General features: G+C 38.1%; 1 protein-coding gene across 1 annotated transcript in view; it reads right to left on the bottom strand.

Moving 5' to 3' along the window:
* Window positions 1-19,710, bottom strand: part of Itpr (Inositol 1,4,5,-trisphosphate receptor) — a 172,471-nt gene that overhangs the window by 34,511 nt on the left and 118,250 nt on the right. The window contains exons 34-44 of the mRNA XM_089649084.1: window positions 18,152-18,323; window positions 14,796-14,959; window positions 13,186-13,306; window positions 11,784-11,935; window positions 10,846-11,072; window positions 8,771-8,882; window positions 7,373-7,481; window positions 4,606-4,761; window positions 2,596-2,687; window positions 850-991; window positions 110-214 (exon numbers count right to left, since the gene is read on the bottom strand). Of these exons, the coding sequence (XP_089505210.1) occupies window positions 110-214; window positions 850-991; window positions 2,596-2,687; window positions 4,606-4,761; window positions 7,373-7,481; window positions 8,771-8,882; window positions 10,846-11,072; window positions 11,784-11,935; window positions 13,186-13,306; window positions 14,796-14,959; window positions 18,152-18,323 (1,552 nt within the window). The remainder of the gene's footprint in view (window positions 1-109; window positions 215-849; window positions 992-2,595; window positions 2,688-4,605; window positions 4,762-7,372; window positions 7,482-8,770; window positions 8,883-10,845; window positions 11,073-11,783; window positions 11,936-13,185; window positions 13,307-14,795; window positions 14,960-18,151; window positions 18,324-19,710) is intronic.

The following is a 19,710-nucleotide window of genomic DNA, read 5'->3' as shown; positions in this document are numbered from 1 at the left end:
CTTGTGCAGTAGCTCTAGCCGCTTGTGTGAGTTCATCTTGCAAGTCGTCTGTCATCATAACAGATTTGGCGGAACCTTCAATTACTAAGTACTGTTATGTAATATATACCTGGTGCCATATTCCTGACGGTGGAGAATGCTTGTGCAGTAGCTCTAGCCGCTTGTGTGAGTTCATCTTGCAAGTCGTCTGTCATCATAACGGATTTGGCGGAACCTTCAAAAAAGAAATCTAAATTATCCCAAGTGAGTTTCCTTGAAAATTAAATTGACACACAATTGCTTTAAGAATACAGTTAAGAGCACTTTAGTTGAAATATTGGTAAGAGAGACACAGCATCACAGGCCACATTACAACATATAAGTTTAATTATTGTATTTGCATGAAAATCAGCTATCGACAACTGTCTATACTCCCTCATTTAATCCGAGAATACTTTTGGAAACAGCTCGTATGGTTTCATAGTCTTTGGGTCTCTCTTACTATCACTGTGAGAAATATGATCTAAAAGGTGTTAGAAAGAGAAAGCACCATGCTTTATATTCAAAAGTTAAGAGTTAACCACAGAAAAAATTTTAATGTACACCTTTATCAAACAAAGCTTCCAATCGCATTTGAAAAAAATTTATGAAAATTTTTTAATTATTTTTACATAAAACTACAAAAAAGTGAGGTTACTATAATGTTTATAAAACATTTGTCTAAAACAATGTCTGTTTTTATTTTTTCATTACCAGTAATTTAAAAAAAAAAAAATGTTTAAAAAAACAAAGGTTTTTCAAATGTTAATGTTAGTCTTTATTTATTTTTTGTTAGTAAAGTAATCGGTAGTCAGGTTTCAAAATATTTACCTGGTCCTCGCGCAACCTTTTCATATCCTGCCAGATCCTTTCCGTCCTTGTCCTGGCTCTGTTTGGCGGCCACCTCCGACGTGTTGACGCTAACCGTGGACTTGATTTCTTGCTGGGCTTCTCGCATCTTGTCGTAAAAGACCTGGAAGTAATGGCAATACATACTCTTATTAGCTGGAGAATGGTACTTATTAATCTAAACACGTATTGTAGTTACAAGAAGGATATAATAATATCAATAATAATTAAGGTTAGCATAATACTATTCTTTTGCATGGGTTTGTATAATTTATATAAATAAACAAGTAAATCCGCAGGGATAGGCAGAGAGAACGGACCGCCAAACAACTCGGTCTTGGCACACACTCCTTGCCTCATTCACATTCATACAAACTATTCTATTATTCTGACTCTTGACGTGGCCCGACTAGAGTATCTGATTCACTTGATCGTGCCATGTCTTCCTCGGGCGTCCCTGACTTCTGCTAACTTCTGCTTACTAAAAGTTTATCAAAAAAAAGCCTGTAATCCCGTTTTTAATTCATTATGTTCTGGGATGTTCCGAGATGTTCCCGAACATTCCAGACTATTCTCGAACATTCCAGAATGTTCCGTTCCGATTTGTGACTAATCAAATTTCGTCACAAATATGAGTTATAAACTGAGAGTGTCCCACAGTGTGCGCCCAAAGACAAGTGTTGACAGACGGGGGTTTTAAAGAAAGAAGTGAGTGGTGCGGGGTAGGGCGACGCGGTGTAGGGCGACAGGTCCTACGAGAGGAACTAGGGAGTATATAGGGAGACAGGAGAGAGACGAGCTAGTTAGGAAGAGGTTCCTAAGAAACAAACAAAGTGAGTTGTACAAAGTGGACAATCGATATCGTCGGTTAAACTAAAAAGTGAAGTGGACATTACTAAAAGAGGATAATAAACTAACGTATTGTAAAGTGCTGTTGCGATTTAAAGTGTCAACCAAACATTGCAAAACTAACAATTCAACGGATAGTGCTGCAAAGTGCCGATGTATCTTGTGAACATGAAATGGTGATAAACCAAAATAATAAACACTGCGCGCCACCCACTGCCCACCGCCACAACCCCATTGTTGCATTCGGACGACACCGCGCCTGGAAACGCCCCCGCGGAACGCAGAAGATTTCACGAAGTTAGTTGTATCCGATCCATATGACAATTAGTTAAGATTTAGATGTAAGTAGACATAAGCATAATTTAGATTTAGTATTAAAACTTGACAAACCCAATTAAAATCGAGACTCATAATTATTAGATGTTCTTAATTAAATTCACCTCCCTAATCCCCGCCCAAGCAACCCGAATTGGTGAGAAGGCAGAGTGTACGGCTGAAGAGGTAAGTATAAAACAGCAATATATTTAAGTATTATTCTGAGCTAGCTGCGGACAATGTGTTAACATCAATTGTTACATGTTTTAGAATGTTGTGGAATGCTCTCGAATGTTCTGGACTGTTCTACAAATTTCTAGAGGGCGAAACTTCCAGCCCTTATATCTTCAAAAGCACGCCCTTCAGGTAAAAATGGGAACCTTCTTCGTGGATAGGGGATAGAGGGCTACCACACCATATAACTCCCTTGATGGTACCTGGACTCGTTTCTGAGTTTTAGCAGCATGCACATTGTACATTTACTTTTATAATATATATTGATTTGTTCCAAATTCTCGTCCCACAGTCAACAGATTAATGAAATAAGAAAGTATTTGGACTTACCTTGAAGAAAGCCTGTGAGAAATCGGCAGTCTGCAGTTTGGTGCAACAACTGTGCTGTATGATGGAGTTACCACCCTCCAACAGGGCAATACCTATTAACAAAATATACTTAGTTTTTTCTCAGATTATCCCAATTTATCACATTTCTACCAATTGAACTACCTTGAATACATACATAGATGTAAATACGATTTTAACAATAATTGGTATAATTAGGGATAATATAACTCTAATACAACTCCTCAAGCCTCAGGCATATTCTGTCAGAAGGTTGGAGTATTTCTGCTTTGCAATAAAATACAAATAAATGGAATATTTCTGATGTATCCAAAAAGTGAAAACTGTTTCATTTTAAAGGTGATGAAATACGCTTTCAAATTTTATTAGAAACTAGCTGTACCCCGCCATGCGTTGCTGTGGCTTAGTCTGTCTGTGAAGATAGAAAAAAATAGCAATAAATATGCATGTATTATATATATAAATACATACATTAGAAGATAGACGTAAAATAAACGATTTAACGTTCTTATTCAAAATACTTAACTCTAAATTCGACTGTTGTGAACTCCTGCAACTTATAAACATACATACACCCACAGTAACAACACGACAAAATACAATATTCTACAGCAGCACACATAAGCGTAACTACATTGCCCACTCTCCGATACAACGACTTCACACCATGGGAAATCATTACTTGGGTGATGTTGACATATTCAATACCAACTTGGCAAGTTTTGTGGATCATTTAAAACATTTATTTCAACAATACTCCTAAACACATCATGTAAACCAACAAATAGCTGTAATTTTCTGTTTTTGTTTCTTGTGTTTGTATGACTTGTTGCATAGCTTTTATCAAATGTAATTTTATTCTTATTTTTTATGTTTCAAAGAACTGTCAAATTAAAATTATACTACCAACCATGTAAAAGCCCTCTGGGCGTTACATAAATAAATTTAAAAAAAAGTAAACCTTCCGGAAGAAATTCTCTAAAACATAGTGAAAACCCTATCAAAATGCATTGCGTAGTTTAGAAGAACTAAGCGCACAAACAGACGCGGATTGCGACTTTATTTTATACTATTTACAGATGATTAAATAATAATTGTTATTATTAGATTATTCCCATTTTCATGGGAAAATCACCTCAAGGATGCTTTACAATTTATTTTATTTAACCTGTAACTTTTCACTTATAACTAACTAGCTGACGTGTACCCGGTGTTGCTGTAGGTTATCCTTAGGAGATAGACATATACCATCGTGGAATTTTCTGTAGGCCTTTTTAAGATATACAATTCCGTAGTACATTATTTTGATGTATCTCATAAGGTTTAGCCAGCGTTTGCAATGTAAGCGTCCGAAAATATTTTATTTACGACTTGAATACAAAACAGCGACTTTTCTCTACTTTTTATAAATATAATATGCATGAATTATATATTTTGTATAAACCCTATCAAAATCTGTTGCGTAGTTTCAAAAAACTAAGCGTACAAACTTATAGCTAAGACTTATTACTGGTGACTTACAACTTTGAGAGTTGTTATAAACATTATATTCGATGGTAAGTTTTTAGATTCTCACGGCCAAAAGCATTTTTGTTGTTTGTTTTTGGGGTGTTATGCCGTGTTTCGCTAACTCCTTCTTTAGCCGACGTTTCGGACAGCGTTGCAGTGTCCATCATCAGGGCAGATCCGGTAGATCCGAAGATGTGTAAAAAAAAAAACACATCTTCGGATCTACCGGATCTGCCCTGATGATGGACACTGCAACGCTGTCCGAAACGTCGGCTAAAGAAGGAGTTAGCGCAACACGGCATAACACCCCAAAAACAAACAACAAAAATTATATTCGATGATTAAATATTACAATTTGAGGTTTTACTCAATAATCTATTCCACTGTTATTGTTTTCCACAATTATGATTAGTTTTCAATTTAAGATTAGATTTAAAGTGCTTGCAATAATTATAATAATAATAATTTAATAATTTAACGTACCAAGTTGGACGGCTTCAAAGAAGATAGCGGGAGAGTTGACACTCTTGATGACCAATTCTACCACAAGTTCGGAAGCCCCCTCTTTGTCGAGGTGCGTCTGCACCTCCGCCAGGCTCTGCCCTGTTCTGATCAGGACCTTGGCTGCAAACGGCAGAACTGCAAAACACAAATTATAATTCATTACAAAATTAATCTAAATAATGGAAAACCAATTCATTGTAAAACTAATGAAATTTTTTTTATGATTTTTGCATATCATAGAGGATACATCACCACATCGATCACGCAGCAATATAGTGTAAAAAATGCCTTGGTCACGTGCAATCAGAATGATCACTTTATATGGTGATCAACGATGTAGAGGGGAATAAGCGCTAACGCAAAAATCATACCCATAAAAGGAATGATTAACTAAAGAAGAGGGGGAGAGACGAAATAGGAAGGGAAGCGGTAACACGCAAGGCGATGAGACTTGAGTTGGAAGAACTCATCACTTCAGTTCAGATAGCAGTGGACTTCAGTTGTGGGAGTCGGGAGAGTGAGTGAGTTAGTGGGGAGTGAGTGAGAGTTAGAGGGAGTCGGATGAGAAATCTGAAAGTATGTTGCCTGTTGTATGCTGATGATGCGGTGCTGATTGCTAATAGTGTAGATGATCTACAGTCTCTCGTGTCTAGGGTGAACGAAGTATGTGTGAAGAATGAGTTAATGATGAATGTAAGTAAGTCTAAAGTAATGGTGTTTGAAAGAGAGAGTACGAAAACAGTGTGCAATATAGTTGTGAATGAGGAATACTTGGAGCAGGTGGATGAGTTTGTGTATTAAGGAAGTATGTTTACGAGAGATGGGAAGGCTGAAAGAGATATTGAAAGAAGGGTAAATGCAGGTAACTCCATTAATGGAGGACTGAACGCAGTTGGCGCAAAAAAATTGTCCAAAGAAGCGAAGTTGGCAGTCCACAATGGAGTGCTGGTACCTACCCTGATGTATGGAAGTGAGGCATGGAACTGGAAAAGAAAGGATGAAAGTAGATTGAATGATGTTGAAATGAGATCCCTGAGACTTATGTGTGGTAAAACCATGTTTGATCGTGTGAGGAATGTGGAGATCCGCAAAGAGTGCAAGGCTGATGTAAGCGTAATGAGTAAGATTAAGAAAGGGACGAAAGATGGTTTGGGCATGTAGAGCGAATGAGCGAAGATAGGAGTGTAAGGAGGATATACGATGCAAATGTGAATGGTAGCAGAAGTCGACGACCGAGGAAGACATGGCACGACCAAGTGAATCAGATACTCGAGTCGGGCCATGTCAAGAGTCAGAATAATAGAAGAGTATGTATGAGACGATGTATGAATGTGTATGAGGCAAGGAGTGTGAGCCAAGACCGAGTTGTTTGGCGGTCCGTCCTCTCTGCCTACCCGTACGGTGTGATTGTTGGTTAGTTAGTTAGAAAAGTAATGTGGAATGACAAAATTCCAGCAGCGTGCATTTTTTTTAAAATTAACTCCACAAAGGAGGCTAGAAGGAAAACAATTTCCCTCACGGCATATTGTTGGAGGGAGGATACACAGAAGCTGGAAAATCGTCCCACAGCCGAGCTGTGGAACTACCGCATAGAAGAGACCTGTTCTCATGTGACAAATGTCAACCGTTTACATATGTTGGGCACACGTTTGGCGTGCTTTACGACTGTGCACCTGTACTGAAGGGATTAGTGACGCTAGTTCCTCGAATCATCTTCCATTGTAATGCCGGTAAAACGAGGACACCATACCTACCTGACGCCTGTGGGCTAAATATTGCAAACTGTTTGTTAACCTATCGGCATACCTGCCGCCAAGATTGGGGGGCTGCACTTTTATCAGCATATTGCCCGCTCCATTGGGGCGGCTAAAACTTCTTCCACATACTTAGATAGTTCACAATAAAATTATAATCTGTATAAAAGCATAGTGTTTAATTTGGGAAAATATGGGGTGCAATACTGCACAATAATAATCCTTCTCGAGTAAGCACAGATGTCACAAATAAAAATAAGTATGGCGATGGGTTAAGATTGGGGAATCTATCAAACGGACTGCCCGTTTCTGCAAAGAATCAAGGGTTTTTTTCAGGTATTTTGGGGCTCCAGACCAGAGGTGGCTGCCAAATTCAACAGTGGGGCGCATTTGCGATTTGTACAGGGTCAGCAGTTGTGTACTTGATCAAGGGAAAGTTATAGCTTTTTGAAGTAAACCAAAACATTGAAATTCATTAGAAAACTAACTATATGAAATTACAGCAAATTGCTATTAACCCAATCGCACCAGAGGGGGTAATACACTTCCCCCGACGACTTTTGTGCGATATCTAACATGTTGTTTACATCACATACTCTAGAATTTAGGTAATCCTATAAAAACTATTCGGTAATCAATCTGCATTTAAAAAGAAATTATCCATTACTATTTTTCATGATATTAAATAATATCTGTACAATTCTGACAAAATTACCCTCCCCCCACCGCGGATTCCCATTACTATAAAAATATCCTCACTGCAAATAAGCCGCAAGTGCGGCCGTAAGCGTTGCATTTTACTAAAAGGGCTACAATAGTATGTATTTGAGTTACACTCGATTTGGCAATACCTCTTTCACCATTTTGCAATACTTAATAATTAGACTGCTGCGAAACGATCGCTCTGCAATGTATGGGGGGACCCTAGTGACCCCCTTCAAGTACAAAAAGGTTAACGAGTTTGTTGTCATTCAAGGAACACTTGTACTTACTAGGTGGTCCGTGTGTGGCAGCATGAATGATTTGAGCCGCGGTTGGCTTCAGATCTGGTTTCCGCCCAACCAAGTATTGGGAAAGCAGATTATTTCTCAGCTGATTACCCTGCAAACAAAATTTAAAAAAACCATTTTACTTTCATGCACATTTGGAGAAATTAAGAAATTATGGTAAGAAAACTTAACAGCTCAGGTTAATTTTTGTGAACATTAACGTAAACATTGAACGTTATTTGTTCGCTTTTGAGAACAACTCGTATGGTTCATAGAAATCGATGTATCTATCTCCTTTACTGTCATGGTGAGAAATATGAACTAAACGGTGTTCAGAAAGAGAAAGCACCACGCTTTATATTCAAATACAGAAGTTAACCAAATAACAATAAAAATGTATACATCTATGAAACCAAAATTTCAGAACTTTCGACCAATTTGAAAAAAGCTTATGAGACTTTTTTATGAATTATTTTTATATGAAGTGACAAAAAAGTGATGTATCATTAACATTCAAATAAAATCCACACTGCTTTCCAGAACCACCAAGGTATTAGTGTACAAAACACTAATTAGACCAGTGCTTACGTACGCAGCCGAGACGTGGGTTCTAACTAAGAAGAATGAGCGAGCACTGGACGTTTTTGAAAGGAAAATTTTGAGGCGCATCTTCGGACCGGTTCTAGAAAATGGATTTTGGTGCAGACGTTATAACAATGAGCTCTATACTCTGTTTAAGGAGCTAAACGTCACAAAGTTCATAAAACTGGGAAGACTTCGGTGGCTAGGTCATGTGGAGAGAATGACCGAGCATCAAGAACCAAAGTCCCTGCTGAGCTCAAGACCGATAGGGAGAAGGAGCCTGGGAAGGCCAAGGTTAAGATGGAGCGACAACGTCCTCAAAGATTTGTCTGCCTTGGAGCTTCGAAACTGGAGAGAGCTGGCGCGGGACCGAGATGAGTGGAGGAAGACTCTTGAGGAGGCCAAGCAAGACCCACCAGGGGTTGTAGAGCCAAAAGTGATGATGATGATGATCATTAACATTTATAACACTTTTTTTTTTTTAAATAAAGACGTACGTACATTCACGGGTTACGAATAACCTGACAATATTTGAAAATCTTCTACTACCACCATAGTAAGCGGAAAATGTTGCTTGTGTTATGATGGAGGACTTAGCCAGTCGAGGAATTGAACACACTACGCCTGAGTGGGACCAAAACGCGATATCAACGACTGGTCGCTGATTAATTTGTCCATTTAACCATTTTAATTTTATTTTATGTTATAAAATTTTAACATATAACAAAATACTCCGTCCTTCTGACAGAATAGGTCTGAGGAGTCAACAAGGAACTACAGGGGCATCTAAGATGATGAAGTTTGAAGTTGAAATTGTACCTTCTCTCCATACTCCGGATCCACAGCCATCATCTCCCTGAGGGTCCTCAGAACCTTGACGCACAGTTTCTCTTCTTTCTCCTCCAGCAATCTTTCAGTGTGTCGAATTAATCTGAAAATAAAAATTAATCAATATTTATTATTAAATTTTAACGGAATGGCTTTTAAAAATATTTTTTTATGGTTATACCAATCAATGTAATATTAATCATTGAAAAGGGATATATAATACTAATAAAACTAAACAAAACATGAACCAGAACAAGACACAGAAAACAAAAAGCTAAATGGTTGCAATGGGAATTGAACCCAAGATGGGAAAAATTAGTTGAAGATAATATTGTTAATTCTAAATTTGAAATATGAGATTGACGAAAGTAACGTTAAATAATTACGTCACAATGGCCGAGTGAATTGTCGAGGTAAGTGTAACGGACATTGTTGGCCACATTTTTTCATTTTGTCAAAATATGTTTACATTTATAAAATGTGCCAACTCCACGCCACTGGCAAATTCCTCACTCCCCGCCACTGCTCATTTGTATCCCGTTTCGGCCAAAATGGCCTGAAAATTCTGACCCCGAAAAGCATCGGTACCGTATCGCACACGTACCCCGGCCGAGCGGTACGATGTTCAGATTTTTCTATGTACAAATTTACTAACAAATAACAATTTACCAAATGTTACCAATACCTATTTTTTACTTGTACATCTCCTCGGCGGTAGTTAAATAAAAACTATTTGCGATATGCTACCACTGAGGAGATATTTAAAATGCCGTTTTGTAACGAATTTGTGTAACCATTTTTGTAAATTATTTTTACTTATTTGCCTCTACAAAAATCCAGGAACCTCGTAGCATAGTGAATCTTTTCTCTTTCCGAGTGCTATGTCACAGGGGACCTGCGAAAAATACTACCTTAACCATTTTACAAATTTTGATCGCTTCAAGATCATTTTTACACTTTTATTTTACAAACATTTCTTATTTTTTGTTGTATCTTGACAAACTAAAAATCTAGTTGTCAAGATACACATTCTTATAAATGTTATGTAATTTTAATACAGGCGAGCTTGCAAAATCTTTGCAAACTCTCAAATTCAAGCGTCTGCCTTCGGCTAAACCACCGGCAAAATGAATATGCAACATTTTACAGTGGCTTACGTACGCGTTTGTAGCGCGGATAGAATCCCCACCCTTTTTCGGTCGACAGCCAAATGTCGTCTGCGAGTCAGCCTTATAGAATATAAGCAGCAAAATTAAAAATATTAAATCAGTTCAACTTTACCACCAAAACAAGCGTTTTATTTCAACAAGTAACTTCTGCCCACCAACTGCCTCACCTCGCCTAGTCTTCTGCTCCAAGCCTTCTGGTGTTACCTCTTCAAGACCAGCCGGCCCAGCCTAGGAAAACAGCCAACACCAGAAGCGAGCAGAGACGACAGCACACCCAGTGCCCAACATTCACCGAGCACCGGGTGCGGGAGGCAGATTGAAATAATTTCATACAACTATCATCATCATCGGCAGTAAAGGAGCATTCCCATCGGTTGAAGACACGGTTTGGAACCGGCGCCCAAATCTACAGTCTTGTGCGGACTCCCGTCCAGTACAGTAAGACAGATATCATGGGTTCGATTCCCAGTTGAAACCTTCACCTTTTTATTTTATGTGTCTTGTTCTGTTTCATTTAAATTTATAAGTATTATCTTCTTTAATGATTAGTAATATTTAATATTCATCATTTGCAATCCAGTTAACTGTAATAAACTGAACTAAAGTGGTCACACTCAAGTGGTCACAGTTAACTGGTCACAGTTAAGTGGTCACACCGAAGTGGTCACACCGAAGTGGTCACACGGAAGTGGTCACACGAAAGTGGTCACACCAAAGTGGTCACATCGAAGTGGTCACACCGAAGTGGTCACACCGAAGTGGTCACACGGAAGTGACACACGAAAGTGGTCACACCAAAGTGGTCACACAGAAGTGGTCACACCGAAGTGGTCCACACTGAAGTGGTCACCCTGTAGTGGTCAGACTGAAGTGGTTACACTGAAGTAGTTAACGTACCGGGAGATGAAGATACCACTGGTATCCCTGGTCTGGTTGTTCAGCCCGGCCACGGCTTGCGCCGACAGCAGTGCGGCCGTAGGGGTGGCAGGGAAGAGCAGGCGCGGTCGGTACAGGATGTCCACCAGAACGCCCGACTCGGCCTGCACCAGGGGTCGGAGCTGCTCCTCTAAGAGTGCCACTATGTCCTGCAGACCTTCCATGATGGAGCGATCCGTGCATATGATCTGGAAAGAAGAAAATAATGCTAATAAGCACTAGGAAGACTTGATGACCTCCTTGGCCAAGTATTTAAGATTCTCGGCTTCGAATCTAGAGGTTACGGGTTTGAAGATTATGTTCAATTTGTATGAGTTATTTCACACTTTTAAAAAGTGAAAGACCACCAATCAGAATAGCCAGGTACTTCCCAATCTTCCTCTTTCCTTCTCCTTTCCTTCCCCACTGCCTTCAGCTTCACAATAAACCCAATCAAGGGCGCCTTAGTCCCAATATACATAATAATTAATTATATCTATATGTGCAGTGAGTCTATACATTACAATGAATAGTCCGTTGTTAATAGACCGTTTGCCACCTCTAATGCACAGACGCAATGTAGAATTGCTGAGTCTGTTCTACAGGTATTTCATTTGAGCCTCCTCCAAGGAGCTAGCAGCACTGATTCCCTGTGCTTCAGTGCACGTATGCAAAACTCGAAGGACTCGAGCAGAACACCCGTTCACAGATCAAGAGAACGGGTCGTTTATTTGACTTGTTTTTGTGTAAATCGGCTCTTATGTGGAACAAGCTAGTGGCATCTGTTTTTCCCCTACCTTAACCCTCCTCTCAACGCTATATAGTTACCCTGTCTTTACACTATACAGACAGTGGCGCTCTTGTTGTGTCTCTTGTCTTACTGCCACATAAAAATAAATAAAAAAGATTATCAGTCTAACCTGTGACTGAGTTTTCTCAACCTTTTGAGTTTTGGCAGCTAGCAGCCACCTGCTGGTCTGCCTGGAGAGTTTGGACAGCTTGGCCTGCTTCTGGAACACGTCCTGCACCTTGGTCTCCAGGTCAGTGGGTATGGCAATGTTCCGTGTCTTGGCTGAAAGCAGCAGAAGGTGTGAACCACATCAGAAGTGAGACAAGTCAATGTTATATTTGGAGGTATTTTAAGGAAAGGAAGAAGTGAATCTTGGTATTGAAGATATTTAGGATGATTCAACAGTCCAGCTGATGAACACAAAAGCTAGTGATAAAAACAACCGATTCTCACATATTAAATATTAATTGCATACATTTAAATGTTGGGAATAGATGTTGGAAATTAGAGGACAGGCCGCAAAAAAATATGATCGTACGTGGTAACCCCAATGGAAGTGCATGTTTAGAGTGTCTCCTAGCTGTGCACTGGTAAATCAATGATGCTAGTTCTCGGGAAAGAAGGAGAGTTCTAAGGAACACCTTGCGTTAAAACACTGGTAGAATTAACACAGCATTCAGACCTGATGTCCATGTTCTAAAGAAGGCAATCTGTTAAGATAGGGCAGGGGTTCCCAACCTTTTTGTACTCTAGAGAACATTCTAAAATATCGGTAGGGTGGCGGACACCACCTATTTTTAATCGACAAACTCGGGGCAGCAATCGCAATCAAAATGACAACAACGCGGTTCCAGGCGGGAAATGCTATTTGCACATCACTCCTTGTACACGCCGAGTATCCGACGTGAGCCGATGATCGCTGAACCGATCAGGACGGTACGAGCACGAGTGACTTCTGTCAGTTTGGCTATAGGGGCCATGCTTATTGCTTTCACTGACAGACAGAGCTGGCAGAGTCATGTGCCATGTGTTATGGCGTCTTCGGCGTTCATCTGCTCAATTCGTGGCGTTAGTTCACTTCGGGTTTTCTGCGTGTGCAAGGAGTGTTGTGCAAATAGAACTCTCCGTTCCAGGCTAGCGTGAAGACTGCAGTCTGGTTCGCCGCTAGCAAGTACTGTCAGCAAAGGAACCACGCATACATAAAATATCGCAAACATACAAACGTATTTAATAAACCTAGGCACTCAAAAATATTAAAACTCTAACAAATAAATAAAAATAATTCACATTTTTAATTAATGTTTATGAAAAAATTATTTCACTGTCGAATAGTGGCGGGCACATACGAATCGTTCCGTGGGCACCATGGCGCCCACGGGCAAGTGGTTGGGAACCCCTGAGATAGGGGAATCGATCAAATAGACCATTTCTGCACAAAATCAATAGTTTTCAGGTATTTAGGCATTCCATTTCTGTAATAGACTAAGATCCCTGAGTATTGCAAGAAGTACAGAAGTAATGTGACAACTAACCGACATCGCAAAGGGTCCTGATGCAGCTCTCGACGTTAAACATTTGCGGAGCTGATAGCCATTGCCACTGGTAAAGGCGGAAGGTGGTTTGAAGGAGTCTCACAAATATTGACTGACGAGTCTAGAAAACGAGAAAGAATACAAATTAATATTACCGGTACATATATTATGTAGTGTCAATAATGGCAATCATACAAGACGAAAGAAAAATGCTACATAGAACTGTTACAAAGTAAAGATGCTAATGATTAATAAGTGAAGTGACAGTAACTTTTATAATATGTTTGAGTAATTAAATTTGTTTTGTTTGGTTTCGCATAAAGTGGTATTTTTATAATTTACAAGAAAAAACAACTGGTAAGCGACAAAACAATTGTAAAAAAAATCCTCTATTTTTTATTACTATCATTATTTAACAAGCAGGCAGCATTCTGCTGATGTACTTGTATATGATTTCACAATAATTTTAACAGTAATTGAGTTGTTTTAAATTTAAAATAAAATAATCCTTTCTTCTCTCAAAATAAGAATCTAATCGAGCAATAAATAAATCAATAGCACCCCCATACTGGTCCAGATCATGCATCCTATTGGTCAGTGAGTGTGTCTGATGGTTGGTTGTGTATGTATTGCAGAAGAATGTTATATTTTGTCTTGTATTCCTAGTCGGCACATGGAATTTAATAGTAGCAACGATGGAAGGGCTATATAGCATAGCATAACAGCATATTTCCTTTTGTAATATTCAAAATAATGTTAACCTCTCAGACATAGAATTTTATTTATTATGTGTCCCTTTGAGAACTGTCAGAACGTGATAATTTTTGTGTTATTTACGAGTTTAACTAAAAGCTTCATAACTCACGTTTTGGGAAACGTAGCCTCATTCTAAAAAATGTTTTGGAAAGATTATGAAATCCACTATCTCATTGTGTTGTTATACGTAAATATTTGCGTTTCTAAATATACATTTTATGAAAACGTCAAAAATATGTAAAAATCGCTTACCATTATTTCAAAGCCTTGAAAAATGTACTTTTTTCTGAGTAGCATAAAGAAATAACACTTTATATTTTGAAGAAATATATTTAAAAACTATTAGTCACCTCAAAATATTAACCGTCCAAACTAAAATATTTTTAATAAATTATTTAGAAACGCAATAAATTATTAACGAACATCTTGACAGTTTCAATCGGCTTAGATAATGCACCTCTACGTTCCATAGATATTCTTGAATACAGACGCGTAGCGTTATTTATTATCGATACTCTGTTTTTTAAATCATGGGAATCCGTATACTAGTGATGGAAATAAATCAATTTTTGTAAAATCTCGCGCGTTTATGTGAAAAGACGTTCTAATGTCTTGACCGCTATTATCATATTTACGTCTTTTGACGTTCTAATGTTCTGAGTGGTTAAAGTGTCTTTTATCTGCTTTCAAAAACAGTATTTCATTTTGGAATACGTTCAAAAACAGCCATTCTATTGGAATATTAATGTCAAGTGGAAATTTTTATAAATACATTATGAATTTGACAGATCATTTAAAGTAACTTGACGTCAATATCTCAGGATACCTCGGGGGGGTTAAATCTATGGTGGTACCTGAACGGCAGTGGACTGATCGCTGAAAGGGGATCCGAAGAAGGTACAGATGATGTGCATGAGGGCGCCGGTGACATAAGAGAGCAGGGCCTTGTCGGTTGGCTTCAGGAACACTTGTGCTGCCCCCGGGATTTGACTTCCGTCTTCCGATACTGGCAAAAGAGCTGCAACGAGCAATACAAAATAGAATTACATTTTAAATTAAATTTGAACTAAATAATATTGGAAATTCAAGCATACAGAAACTTTTTTTATCAATTTAATCACTGACTAGCTGACATGTACCTGGCGTCGCTCGGGGTTATCCTCAGGAGATAGACATATATCATTATGGACTTTACTGTTGGCCTTTTTAAGATATACAATTCCGTAGTACATTATTTTGATGTATCTCATAAGGTTTAGCCAGTGTTAGCAATGTGGTGCCCGAAAACATATTTTTACGACTTGATTATAAAACATCAACTTTTCTCTACCTTCTATAAATATAATATGCGTGTGTAACGGACGTAGTTGGCCACATTATTCAATTTCATAAAAATATGTTTTACATTTATAAAATGTGCCTACCCCACGCCACTGGCGAAATCACCACTCCCCGCCACTGGTCATTTTGTTCCCATTTTCGGCCAAGGCGGCTTGAAAACTTTGTCTCCGAACGGCGTCGATACCGCATCGCGCGTCTATCTTGGCCGAGCGGATCGATGTTCAACATTTTTCTATGTAAAATTTACTAGGAAAAATCAATTTTTAAATGTTGCAAATGTCTATATTTTACTGGTACATCTCCTCAGCGGTAGTTAAATAAACACTATTTGCTATGTGCTACCACTGAGGAGATATAAAAAATGCTGTTTTTCACACATATGTATAACCATTTTTTTACAATAATTTTTACCTTTTTTGCGTGTACAAAAATCCAGGAACCTCGTAGCATAGTGAATCTTATCTCTTTCTGAGCGCTATGTTACGGGGAACCTGAGAAAAATACTAACTTAACGATATTTTACAAATTTGATCGCTTCAAGATCATTTTTACACTTTTATTTACAAATTTTTCTTATTTTTTGTCGTATCTTGGCAAACTAAAAATCTAGTTGTCAAGATACACATTCTTATAACTACTATGCATTTAAACTATGTAATAGGTAATTCTCTTCACACCAAAAAATCACTTATTATTAATTATTCACATGTAGAAACACTTCAGACACAAGAATACATAGTTTTTATAATTTTCAAAAATCATTTATTAAAGTTATAGTGACTTTAAAAACAGGCGCGAACGAAATATTTCAATGCAGCTAAAAACGCCCGGTGATTGATCAAGCGTTCAAGGGCGAACGATGACGTCACTGTTGACCAGCCCGAGTAGATCCTGCAAACCGATGGCACGGGCAGCGGCAAAGGTGTGACGTAGCACTTGTGACGTAGCGGTCAAAATGGCGCATGACCGTTTTCAGAGCCGAAATAGCACGCAATTTTTAAAACAACTACAAAAAATTGAAAATGCATTTAAAAAAAAAGAAAAAAAAGAGGCACATAATAAAATAATTATCTCTATTGAAATAAATTATTTACAAAATGCACGAGAATTCCCTATTGTTATTCATGTAAGCCTTCAAAATCTTTTCAAACTCGCAAATTTAAGCGACTACCTTCGACTATGCTACCGGCAAAATGAATATACGACATTTTGCCGGGGCATATAAACACATTACTGGCGCGGATAGAATCCCCCACCACTTTTCTACTCACAGCCCAATGTCGGGTGCGAGTCATGCTTATTGCATATAAGCAGCCACATAAAAAATAAAAATTAGTTCATCTTTACCACCGAAACCAAGCGTTTTATTTATCAACAAGTGACTCCTGCCCACCATCTGCCTCACCTCGCCAAGTCTTCTGCTCCAAACCTTCTGGCGTTACCTCCTCAAGATCAGCCGGCCCTACTCTGGAAAACCGCCAATGCCAGGAGCGAGCAGAGACGAAAGCACACCCAGTACCCAACATTCACCAAGTACTGGGTGCGGGAGGCAGATTTTTATCATAAAATCGTCAACTATCATCATCATCGGCCGTAAAGGAGCATTCTCATCGGTTGAAGACACGGTTTGGAACCGGCGCCCAAATCTACAGTCTTGTGCGGACTCCCGTCCAGTACAGCGTGTATCAAATATGTAAATCTTTCGGAAGAAATTCTCTAACTTAAAGTAAAAACCCTATCAAAATCCCTTGCGTAGTTTAGAAGAAATAGCACGGCTACCAATATTACAACAATATTGCCGTGCCAAATCTGTTTACTTACAACCTATTTTTCGCCAAAACTGTTATAATTTTCATCACCATAACGCGATTAACCTTTTGAACGCGTTAATTTGCTCCGTTTTATCTATACCCGTACGCGGTACATATTTTCAAATACCTATGCACGCAATTAAATGTCAAATTATAGCATTCTGGCATGATTTATTGGACTATATAGACAGAACAGATTATTCTCCACAATATGATAACAAATCCTCGTGTGTCAACACTCTTGGATGTTTATAAAAACAAAATCATAAAATTTCATACAAAGACGTACCGTATCTTTTGAATGTGGTCCCGCCATTCGCTCGGCGTGTGTGTACTTAGGCCACTGCGTTGATAGACACAAGTGGAACACCATGAGCACTTATCATTTTTTGTTATGAAAACTTTTTCTAAAACTGGAGACGTAAATTTTATGTCACAAAATAATAACAAAATTGAACTAACGCCATCCGTTGACAAAATTGTAAACTATGGCACTCGAAGGCGCAAAGAGACTCACTTGATTATCGATGTTTTTAAATGAAACACAATTTTATTTTCGAGAAATTCTTGTAGATGTCAGCATCGTGATAGTTCTACAAATGTTCAAGCGAGCGGGAAATAAATTTATGTCAAAAGACCGCTGGAATATCGGCATTCAAAGTTTCCGTATCAACTGTTGATACGGCCGCGTGTGAGTATGGACTTTTTGCCGTAACAACAGTTGATACGGCCGCGTGCAAAGAGTTAATATTAATAAATGTATTAGTGAAGTTTATAGAAGTTTGGTGGAGTCATTGTAACTGAATTTGTCTTATGCATTACAGTAATCTTGATGGCATACGACAATATTGACAGCCACACAGCCTATTTGACAATAGGCAATAATTACTTATCAACACCTTCGTAGAAGCAGAGTCCGTCCGTCAGTATCCTTGGCTCTTCATGCAGTGCGGGATCTTGAGGAGCGACTGGAGAAGTCTGAGCAATTTAAGTGGGGCCCAAGATTCTCAGCTATGAGGCAACATGTAAGAATAGTCCATTACAATAGTAGGACTTACGTTTCTGGTTGCGTTCGGACGCAGGTATGTTGATGACAATGACTTTCAAGATGTCTCCGATGAAAGAGTTCTCAAACAGGGTCCACATGTGGTTGGAGGAGTAAATCTCCTTCATCTCCACCTCCGTGTCGATATAGCAGTGGTTCAGGAAACCAACATAAGCCTCTTTTACCTGAGAACAAAAAATAAACAATTTTATCCATAGTGTCTCCAGGTTTTATCAGAAACTCTATTATTAAATAAAACTCCGGCTCCAACAAAACACTTGGATTTTAATGACATAAAAACATATCTTAATTAGCAGGCGGTTGGAATAATCTGGACCGCGACCTTGAGATTACCAACTTATTTTTCACACACTCGGTCTCTGCAATATTGTACTCTTTTCTATTGTCGGCGGTACGCGATCTATCTACCTGTCAATACAATGAGTTTGAAACATAAAAAAATAAAAAAAATAAAATCGTTGTCGCGTATGTTCCGCTCACAAACTACGCAGTGAAACGCGGTACATGTGCAAGTTTTGCAATGTGCCCCTGCATAAAGGAAAGTGTTTCGAACGCTATCACACATTGAAGCACTATTAGGTTTTAGTTTTTTTTTATATGTATTGAAAATTTCTAAATAATCTTGTAATTTTGTATGAATAAATTTCGATATGTTATTTCGATTGTGAAATACTGTTTTTTCTATGATTCCCAAGAAAGTAGAAAGTTTTTGTTCATACAAAAAGGAATTACACATACATTGCAAAGTAAATAAATAGAGACATCTTTTTAAAGCAAAACACTGAAAGTTTCATGGAAAAATATCAAATAGATCATAAGATATGAATATTTTGCGGAAAGTCTAATTTTGGCGCTAAAATTAAAAAAAACATCCGCGCTTCCCCCCAAATTTGGCGGTAAAATGCCCAACCATAATATAGTGTTGATATCAAGGATATTACATTATCTATTATAATGTGTATCTCTAAAAAGACCTCAGCAGTGTCTGTATCAGTTGTTAATCAAAGAAAACACCCTTTTTTCAGAGAGGAAAACAGATTAATCGAGTATTTTGTGCCTCCAGTCTAGAGATGGATGCCAAAATGAAATATTGCAAACATATTCAACAAGCGTAATAGTAATAGGTGTTATGAGAATCCTAGATGTTTCTCACTCCCGTGCACTACCCAATTTTGTGCAGGAATAAACAATACCATTATGTAATAATTAGAATAAAATAGAATACCATTTTACTGTATATATCTTTAATATATAATACCGACCGGTTTTGGTTCAACCTAAACCTTCATCAGGGTTATATAAAAACATATAAGACAGTTAAAATACATTTAAATTAAAATAAAAACTATAGCAGACTTAAGGTCATGCGATGACCAGTGTTTTTTGATATAGTGTCCTCTGTGTGCAGTTTTATCTTTTATAAGCATAAACTTTTTAATATAAGTGTGTTTGTCGGAAGTGACTTGCCAGGTAAGTATGTTTTGGTATCTTTTCTAAATAACAAATGTAGATCATAGGAAATAAATTGTACAGCGCCCTTGAGGTGATTTT

This window comes from Hesperophylax consimilis, chromosome 29 (genome assembly GCF_061612785.1).
Source record: "Hesperophylax consimilis isolate HC1 chromosome 29, BYU_Hcon_1.0, whole genome shotgun sequence".
Taxonomy (NCBI): domain Eukaryota; kingdom Metazoa; phylum Arthropoda; class Insecta; order Trichoptera; family Limnephilidae; genus Hesperophylax; species Hesperophylax consimilis.
Note: the sequence above shows the minus strand (reverse complement) of the source record. Positions and strands in the feature narration are given on the sequence as shown.